Raw genomic sequence first — 10008 nt, forward strand, 5'->3', positions numbered from 1 at the left:
GGCAGCTTGACGCTGGGCATCTTGACGTTGGGCATCTTGAACCGACCTTTCTCGCCGTCTCCTCCGGCGGCCGTCTCGACGCTCACCTCCACGCCGGGCGCTTGGATCTCGGCCGCGGGCAGGGTCACGTCGACTTCGGCGCTTCCCGAGGGCACCGTCACCTGGGGCTCCTTGAGGCTGACGTCCACGTCAGCGGCCGCGGGGCCCTTGGCCTCTCTGCTGCTGGACCAGCCAAAAGAAGGCATGCCGAACTTGGGCATCTTGAACTTGTCCGTCCTTGGTCTTGGCGGCCTCCTTCTCCGGGGCTTTTGCTTCCCCTTCGAGGGTGAGGGCCGCCTCGGGCGCCTGCAGGTCGACGCTGGCCTTTGGAAGGGTGACGTCGACGGACGGGAGGCTGATGTCCACCTTGGGAGCTTTGATGTCAGCTTTGGGCATTTTGAGGGAGGGCTTCTCCACCTTCCAGCCGACCCCTTCGGTTTTGGCGCCGGGGATGTCGGCTTTGAGGCTCAGCGCGGGGCCCTCCCCTGCGGCCGTCACGGTGGCGGAGGGGAGGTCGACGTCTGCGGTGGGCAGGCTGACCTCGCCTTCCAGCCCTTCCGCCTTGGGAGGCGACACTCCAAATTTGGGCTTGTCGAACTTGGGCAGCTTAAGCTTTCCTTTCAGGCCCGCGGCTTGCAGCTCGGCTCCGTCAAGCGAGCCTTCGCCAGAGGGCACTTTGAGGTCTATCTCGGGCGCCTGGAGCTCGAGGGAGCCTTCGACGGAGGGCAGCTTGATGTCAGGGGCCGCGATGCTGACGTCGCCGGCCGCGATGCTGATGTCGCCGGCGCGGGCCTTGAGGTCTGCCTCTGGGAGGCTGGCATCGACTTTGTGCAGGCTGACGTCCGCGTCCAGTTTGGGAGCCTTGACGGTCGGCTTGGAGAAGACCACGCTGGGCACCTTGACTTTCGGCATGTGTATTTTCATGCCACCGCCCTCAACCTTGCCGGCAGCCACGTCCAGGCCGCCTTCGGCGTCGGGGCCCTGCAGGGCGAGTTCGCCCTCCTGGACTTCGGCCTGGGCTTTGGGCAGTGAGACCTCGGCCTTTGGCAGGCTGACCTGCACGTGGGGAGCTTTGACTTTGGGCAGCTTGACGCTGGGCATCTTGACGTCGGGCATCTTGAACCGACCTTTCTCGCCGTCTCCTCCGGCGGCCGTCTCGACGCTCACCTCCACGCCGGGCGCTTGGATCTCGGCCGCGGGCAGGGTCACGTCGACTTCGGCGCTTCCCGAGGGCACCGTCACCTGGGGCTCCTTGAGGCTGACGTCCACGTCAGCGGCCGCGGGGCCCTTGGCCTCTCTGCTGCTGGACCAGCCAAAAGAAGGCATGCCGAACTTGGGCATCTTGAACTTGCTGTCCTTGGTCTTGGCGGCCTCCTTCTCCGGGGCTTTTGCTTCCCCTTCGAGGGTGAGGGCCGCCTCGGGCGCCTGCAGGTCGACGCTGGCCTTTGGAAGGGTGACGTCGACGGACGGGAGGCTGATGTCCACCTTGGGAGCTTTGATGTCAGCTTTGGGCATTTTGAGGGAGGGCTTCTCCACCTTCCAGCCAGCCCCTTCGGTTTTGGCGCCGGGGATGCCGGCTTTGAGGCTCAGCGCGGGGCCCTCCCCTGCGGCCGTCACGGTGGCGGAGGGGAGGTCGACGTCTGCGGTGGGCAGGCTGACCTCGCCTTCCAGCCCTTCCGCCTTGGGAGGCGACACTCCAAATTTGGGCTTGTCGAACTTGGGCAGCTTAAGCTTTCCTTTCAGGCCCGCGGCTTGCAGCTCGGCTCTGTCAAGCGAGCCTTCGCCAGAGGGCACTTTGAGGTCTATCTCGGGCGCCTGGAGCTCGAGGGAGCCTTCGACGGAGGGCAGCTTGATGTCAGGGGCCGCGATGCTGACGTCGCCGGCCGCGATGCTGATGTCGCCGGCGTGGGCCTTGAGGTCTGCCTCTGGGAGGCTGGCATCGACTTTGTGCAGGCTGACGTCCGCGTCCAGTTTGGGAGCCTTGACGGTCGGCTTGGAGAAGACCACGCTGGGCACCTTGACTTTCGGCATGTGTATTTTCATGCCACCGCCCTCAACCTTGCCGGCAGCCACGTCCAGGCCGCCTTCGGCGTCGGGGCCCTGCAGGGCGAGTTCGCCCTCCTGGACTTCGGCCTGGGCTTTGGGCAGTGAGACCTCGGCCTTTGGCAGGCTGACCTGCACGTGGGGAGCTTTGACTTTGGGCAGCTTGACGCTGGGCATCTTGACGTCGGGCATCTTGAACCGACCTTTCTCGCTGTCTCCTCCGGCGGCCGTCTCGACGCTCACCTCCACGCCGGGCGCTTGGATCTCGGCCGCGGGCAGGGTCACGTCGACTTCGGCGCTTCCCGAGGGCACCGTCACCTGGGGCTCCTTGAGGCTGACGTCCACGTCAGCGGCCGCGGCGCCCTTGGCCTCTCTGCTGCTGGACCAGCCAAAAGAAGGCATGCCGAACTTGGGCATCTTGAACTTGCCGTCCTTGGTCTTGGCGGCCTCCTTCTCCGGGGCTTTTGCTTCCCCTTCGAGGGTGAGGGCCGCCTCGGGCGCCTGCAGGTCGACGCTGGCCTTTGGAAGGGTGACGTCGACGGACGGGAGGCTGATGTCCACCTTGGGAGCTTTGATGTCAGCTTTGGGCATTTTGAGGGAGGGCTTCTCCACCTTCCAGCCGACCCCTTCGGTTTTGGCGCCGGGGATGTCGGCTTTGAGGCTCAGCGCGGGGCCCTCTCTTGCATCCATCAGCGTCTGAGGGATTTCTTCTTTTTTCTTTGATGATATACTGAATTCCTCCTTGTTTATTTCAGTGTCAGGTTTCATAATCAGTATTTCTCTTTCTCTGTCTTCCAAATGTTTCTCCATTGACGAAGTTTTAACTGTTATACTTTTCTGACTTGGCAGCTGGACTTCTGCCAATTGTCTTATGTCCTTGTCATGTGTTTTCACTTTGGAGATCCCGATTTCAATTTCCTCATTTGGATTCTTCATTTCTTCTGCTGATAGGCTCAGCTCTGGTTTTGCGCCTGTTTCTAGGGATGGCACTTTTCCTTCCTTGTCTCTTACGTGACTTTCAGTTTGCCCTGTCTCATCCTTCGTAGTTGCCCAGGTAAATGTAGGTAATTTAAACTTTGGCAGTCTGAATTTACTTTCTTTTCCCTCTGTATCTTTTTCTGTTGTCTTCATGCCAATATCCATCTTCAAGTTTTTATCACTTGTGGACAAGCCATCTTCTTCTGTCTGTGCCTTTTTTACAGTATCTACTGATTCAGTTGTGCTTTCTTCTCTTGGTATTTTCATGTCAGCTTTAGGTGTTTTGGCCATTTTTAATGATGGCATTTGTATTTTCCAAGTAGATACTTCTGATTCCGCATCAGGCATATGAGGTTTCACATCCAAATTCCTGCCGTCCTCTGAATTTGTATCATCTGTTTTTTCTGGTACTGAATGTGGAACATCACTTCCCAGTTTGTTGTTTTCAGTCTCTGTCTCTTTTGGTTTGGACATTGAAATCCCAAATTTTGTTTTCTGAATTGTTATTAATTGTGTGTCTTCTTCTGCTTGTTTTTCTCCTTTTTCCACTGTTTCAGATATTGTGTGTAATTCTGCTTTAGCAGTGCCGATTTCTAGACCCTTTACCTGTATGGATCCTTGTACTATGTGTTCTGTCATGTCGATGTTAATTCCACTTTTACCTTCTGTTTTATCTGCTGTTCCTTTCTGTTTCTTTTTTCGGGATTTTGATGAGGCTTGCAGTGTTTGTTTAGTTGGGCTTTCTTTCAGATCAGGTGTTTCTAAACTGGGCTTTGATACCTGTGTTGTTATAGCTGGTACTTCAGGTACAGTAAATTTTGATGTTTTTTCCTTGTATTTTTCTTTTTTAATGTTTATTTCAACTTCAGGGCATTTTTTTGCATGAGATGGGATGCCATTTTTCATATCTTTTAAGTCTTCTGTTAAAGTTTCATGTACCTCCTCTGTTTTAATTTCATAAGCAGGAGATGTGGTGTATTCAACAGTCAGTATTTCAGGAGTTTCCAGGCTGATATCTTCTTTATGTATTTTTTCTCTTTCAGATAACAGTGTAGTTTTTATTTCTTTTTTTTGCTTGTCTTGTGTTTCTGGTTTGGATCTGTGCATTTTGAATCCAATACTAGGAAACTTCAGTTTCTTTTGGCTTCCTTTTTTTTCTTTGATGTGGACTTCTTGTTGAAATTGAGACTCTGTGTCTGTGCTGGTGGGAGAAATATCCTGTATAGCAGGCTCATATGCATCTGATGTGCTATGAGATCTTCTGTGCCCAAGTATCTTTTTATTTTTAATTGACTGGAATTTTGGCCATGATAACCTATCTTTTTTAGGTCTTTTGCTCCTTCCTACTCTTTGGCTTACAATTAATGTTTCCCTGTCTTCTTCTGAAATGGCTTTTCCTGAAACATGCAGTGTTTCTTCAGGAATGCTCTCACTGAGTTCTTTTTCCTGAAAGAACAAATAGTAGTCAGCAGATTAGAAGTAAACTAAATATAGATGCAAGATAAAATAAAACACATACTATAAAATATGTAGAAAAATGTGCTTTTTATTCACAGTATCTAATTGTTATATAAAAAATTCCTGAAAATGGTGTATGTAATTCAGGCAGAAATTACATAAAACAAATTGATTAAGTGACTGTAATATGTGGATTTCTGAAGGTTTATGTTCTCTGCGAAACATTGCAGTAAATAGTTTCTATATGTATCTCTACATATGTCTGTACAAATATATATAGTATATTTATATATATTTATATGAATAGAAACATAATTTTGAATGTGATGGAGACCTATGAGCAGATCATGTCTATGGGGATATCAGTGATGAAACCCGTGTTTTTAAGAGAAAATTTAAGTTATGAGATTTTGAGAAAAATATTTACTGATATTTTACATTTAGGAAAATATTGAATATAAACATTACAGATATTATCTGAGCCTTTTCTATCAGTGGACACTTAACAACAAAATGCTGACTCACTAGAGATTAATGTTTTTCTACCCTAATGCAAGATTGTGGCTTTATCCAAAATCTATAGTCCTGCCCAGTATATTTATAAAGCTGCAAATATTGTTTGGGATTTTTTGCTTCTAGTGGATATTCATGCTAGTAAGTTTAAACACATGCCTAAGTCTTAAGAAGACACAAGTGTGTACTTTCTGGTCTATTTCCACACAGAACATTACTACAGTGTTATCCAAACTTTGTAAACTAATTGAGTAACTACCTGGCTTAATCTTTCCTTTTTGTACTGGGCTGCAGAGTGAATGTGTTCTAGCTCTTCTTTCCCAGCAATTTTTCTTTTGAGGCTGAATTGGACTCTGTATGGCTCAGAATACTGGAGAATCTTGAGTGCATCTTCATATTTGATATTATCAAAAAATATTGTAGCACTTAGAAGCTGGTCACCTGCAAGTGGAATCAGACATTTTAATTAGCTTGTGTTTTCTTGCAGTTTTTAAAATACTGTTGAATTAATGCTCATTAAAAAATAATTATCACACCCTAGTTATTTAGAATACAAAACTATGTTCACATAATAGGATAACAGAATAGTTAAAGCTGGAAACGACCTCTAGAGATCATCTAGTCCAACTGCCTTGCTCAGGGAAGAGTCAGCTAGAGCCAGTTGTTCAGGTCTGTGTGCAGTCATGTTTTGAATATTTCCAAGGATGGTGACTCCACCACTTCTCTGGAAAACCTGCTCCAGTGTCTGACCACCCCGACAGTAACAAAGTTTTTTCTTGTATTTTTTCAGTAATTAGATTTCGGACTTTTGTTCTTGTTTAGATCATTATTTATTGTAGTTTTGTGGCATACTATTTTGTGGAAGAATCAAAGACAGGTTCTTCATGAACATTATGACTTGGGGTTTTTTCATTTTAGTTGTGTATACACTACTTTCTGAGTAGCTTTTTCATTGTTTCAGTGAAAAATAGATTATTTTATGATATATAAAAAAATTCACATTTCATTATTGTTTAAGAAACTAATCTTTGAAATTATTATTATGGAAAGGTTAAGCTCACACATAGTATTAGTTGGTTTGGGATCTACTATTTCTATTACCTAAAGAGATGACAGATCAGGTAGATATCTACATGCACACACAGCTACATACTTGGTTATTTTAAGATATATTAAAAAAACACAAAAAAAAACCAGAAAAAGCAGACTGTACCTTCTCTCAGATTAAATATTTCTGAAGCAGGAGATTCCTTAAGTACTTTTTTAACAAATATTCCTTCATTTCCTCCACCCGTCACACTAAAACCACTAGCACCAGCTTCCGCTTCTGTTTTCAGGGTCACTTCCATTGTCTCCTAGATATAGAAAAAGGTGTGAATTTATAATTTTTAGTCATTTGTATCAAAGTGTTTTATATTATTCTACAATAAAAAATTGAGTCTCCTCAGGTATATGTTCAGTAGCTCAAGAAAGATTATGTAAAATAAAGAATGTACTTGTTTGGTGTGGGTTTGATTCTGTTCTAAATTAGAATTAAGCACATGTGGTAGGGTTATGCTGGATCAGGGCCATAGGGAAAATAGGTTGTAATTTTAAAACATGAAGCATATGGAATCTTTTAGGGCTAAAAGACTGTATTTTCTGTGAAGATGTTAAGCACCTGAAGTAGAGTTAATGGGCCAAAAAGGTCAGACTAAGAGCTAATGTTATATTGTACTCAAACTGGAGAAGGCTAAAGAATGGTAAGACTAATTATGGAAGGACCCCAAATAGAACTAGTACATGTTCATGCCTGTGCCACAACTAGGCAATTTGTGAAGCTCCTGGTCAATGCAAATCTAAAGTGACTCTTTGCTTATTTGCCCTTCCCTCTATCCACCCATCCATGTCTGTGTGTTGTAATGGACTCCACTATTTTGCAAACCACATGCCTAAAACTACTGAGTGCTTTTAGACTGACCTGTTTTGATTTGTCTGCAGGATATTTTTTGTTTTCTTCTTGAAGCTGAAAAATAATTTGCAATTATTTAGTGTTCAGAAGTTGTGCTGTTGTAAAGTACAAAAGTCCTACATCAATTAAAATGCCTGGTTTAGACTAAGAACTGAGGCTGACTTTAACAGCAACAGAGTAAAATTGGGATCTACAAGTACAATGTACAATGTGAATGATTTAACTATATTATTCCTGGTAGTAAATTAGATGCCAAGGCCTCCCTGCATTGTACTGAAATTTGCATGAAATGAATACCAGAGACCAATTGTGTTAAGATATAGGGAGCTTTTCTGTGTGTTACTCATATAGCACATTTTTCATGCTTTCATCTTTGTGAACATGCATTTTTTTCATTTATTCGACTTCAACATGAATTTCAAACTGTTGCTTACTTATCTTAAAATGACTATACTAATTAAATCTTTACCTTTGAAAAACCAAGAGGTGCAGGTAATTTTGAAACACATATTTATTAGATTCAAGACAGTTAAATATTCTAATAGGAAAAACATTGTGATTTCTTGACACTCTCTGCCCCAGGTCCTTTAAGGAATGAAGTCAAATGCATTTTTTGCCAAGAAACAAGAACATAGCCAACAACAAGTCTGGTACAATATAAAACCATCAATGAATATGGCCCTGATTTTGGTGGGGACAGGAAGACAATATGGCTGCAACAACGTCTTGTTACATGACATATGAGTCTCAACTAGTTGTAGGAGCTAAACCCTCTTGAATCAACTTGTAAAGCCATGCCTGCATGAAAACTCAATGTCTTGCCTTTAAATATTCTTCTTCTATGGAATATTCATAAACTGGAGAAGATCCTTGTGGCCTTGGACGGATGTCTTCTACTGCCACTTCATTAACCTGTGGAAAAGAAATGAGTAATGGGGAAGGAACATCTACCATTAAACAGTGACCCATTTTTTTTAGAGAGTTTTTCTACTTAGGCATCGTCTCCTTCTGTGTACAAGTCTCTCATTAATAATGATGGATGTAGAATAACCAATAACCAGATCAATTAGTAATAATTTAAAAAGGCAATAAAAATTCCTTCCCCTGCTTTATTTGCACACATAACATTTGGGTCCTGTGGCTTCAAACTTTATTGCACTCTAAAACCAAGCAAACCATGGAAGAGTCTCAGCAGGAGTTTCTGTTGACAAACACTTGACATGATTCCTTCTGGAGTCAAATGACAGGGAAAATAAACCTTCTAAAACTTCAAAGAAAAGTTACTGTAGTCAAGAGCCATGCAATAGTTTGCTAAGTCTTGGTATTAAACTTACTCTGGTGAATCATGGCAAAGAGAAGTTCACTTTATATTGAAGCGTCATTCTGGCTTTTGAGCTGGTAGGAGAATCCCAAGCAGAAATACAACATTTTTGATGGGGAAAAAAATCACCAGCAAGACCTAGCTATAAATGAAATATTTAAGATCCCATTTTAACAAAGTAACTGACAAACCCCTATTCCAAAAAACCCCAACTCTAAAAAAAACTCACAGAATCTTCGTCCTCTGCATCCGCATCAACATCAACATCTCCTGGAGGCTCAGCCGGTCTCAGCTGTCGTCCAGAACCTGAAAGCAGCATACAGGTTGTTGGTGTCTGTGGGAGCCACGCAGAGCACAAGCAGCCAGCTTGCAAGCTGAAGCCCTCCGGAGCAGCGCACCCGGGGGACGTGCACAGGCTGACCGCAGAAAGGCCTGCTTTTAGTCGGATTCCTTATCTCAGATCTCATCAGGCTGATCTTTCTAAAGATACCAGAAACACTCATATCCAGAAATGTAAAGGCTTTTGTGAAGGGAAAAGATCCTCAGATTGAAGAAAATACAGAACTAGAAGTTGGCCAGATTTTTTTTTATTACCAAGGGGGCCTTGAGGTATATATTGGGCAGAATTGGCAGGGTTTTAGCAGTGGTGTGGCTATGGGGGTGTCTCTGTGGGAGGAGGTCATGGACCACCCTGTGCCAGACGTAGCCACTTGCAGCCAGCTCCGCCCGCATTGCTGAACCCATTGGAGAAGTTTCTGCCACCTCTGTGAAAACATGTTTAAGAAAAGGTGGTAAATGCTGAGAAAAAGAGACACCACCACTAGAGGAGGAAGAGAAAGACAGAGAAGACCACACCAGAGAGGGAGGAGAGAGGAGAGATGGCAGAGCAGGAGAAATTCTGGAGCAAAATAGGATCTCTAGAAGGAGCCAGAGGAAGAAAAGCTGCCTGAGCAAGGGCAGAGAGGAGGAGGCTCAGCTCTGACAGGTCGACGGCTGGTGGAGGAACCCACTCTGGGGCAACCGAGTACAAAGCAAGGAGTGGAAAAAGAAAAGCAGCCACCATCTGCTGACCCCCATCTCCTGCACCAGCCCTCACCTCCCCAGAAGGACTGTGTGTAGCTCATAGCGAGGGGATTAGATACCAGAAAGAGGGGAGGAGAGGTGTACAGAGCAGAGCTGAGGTGTTTTTCCCTAATCAGGTTTCTTTTTTTTTTTAAATATCAGAATCAGTAATCAAAAGTTCATTAACTGGAAATTAATTAAAGTAATTGAAATTCCCCATCTTGAAATTCTTCTTGGCTTCTGACAGAGGTCTTAAGACAAGGGCCGGAGAGTAAACATCATGAAGTTTTGATAGTCATAAAGACTCTCTTTTCTTGGTTTTTAAAAGTATTCAGAGCAGACAGAGATGGGGTGGAGACGGGATGTTTGAAAGTATGATTCTGTTGAAATGACTTAAATTGGGCACCGAAGAATGAAAAGAGCAGGAATACATCATTGTGTTCAGAGATCCAGGCTTAGCCAGTAGAGGACAGTGTGGCTGAATTACACATTTCCTGATGCACAGGCTGTTCTAATACATGCACAAGTCCTTGTAGTGATAACTATGTCTCTTTTCTGTCTCCATGTTCCATTTTTTCAAGCCATCGGGCTGTCTAGCTCTCTCACACTGAGTTCTACAACTGTCATTAGTATACATAGTTTT

General features: G+C 45.0%; 1 protein-coding gene across 1 annotated transcript in view; it reads right to left on the bottom strand.

Moving 5' to 3' along the window:
- AHNAK2 (AHNAK nucleoprotein 2) overlaps positions 1-9427 on the bottom strand; it is a 33792-nt gene extending 24365 nt beyond the window's left edge. The window contains exons 1-7 of the mRNA XM_068397389.1: positions 9400-9427; positions 8533-8609; positions 7805-7894; positions 6980-7036; positions 6245-6386; positions 5291-5472; positions 457-4506 (exon numbers count right to left, since the gene is read on the bottom strand). Of these exons, the coding sequence (XP_068253490.1) occupies positions 457-4506; positions 5291-5472; positions 6245-6386; positions 6980-7036; positions 7805-7894; positions 8533-8609; positions 9400-9427 (4626 nt within the window). The remainder of the gene's footprint in view (positions 1-456; positions 4507-5290; positions 5473-6244; positions 6387-6979; positions 7037-7804; positions 7895-8532; positions 8610-9399) is intronic.
- Positions 9428-10008: the final 581 nt, after the last annotated feature.

This window comes from Nyctibius grandis, chromosome 4 (genome assembly GCF_013368605.1).
Source record: "Nyctibius grandis isolate bNycGra1 chromosome 4, bNycGra1.pri, whole genome shotgun sequence".
NCBI classification, from domain to species: domain Eukaryota; kingdom Metazoa; phylum Chordata; class Aves; order Nyctibiiformes; family Nyctibiidae; genus Nyctibius; species Nyctibius grandis.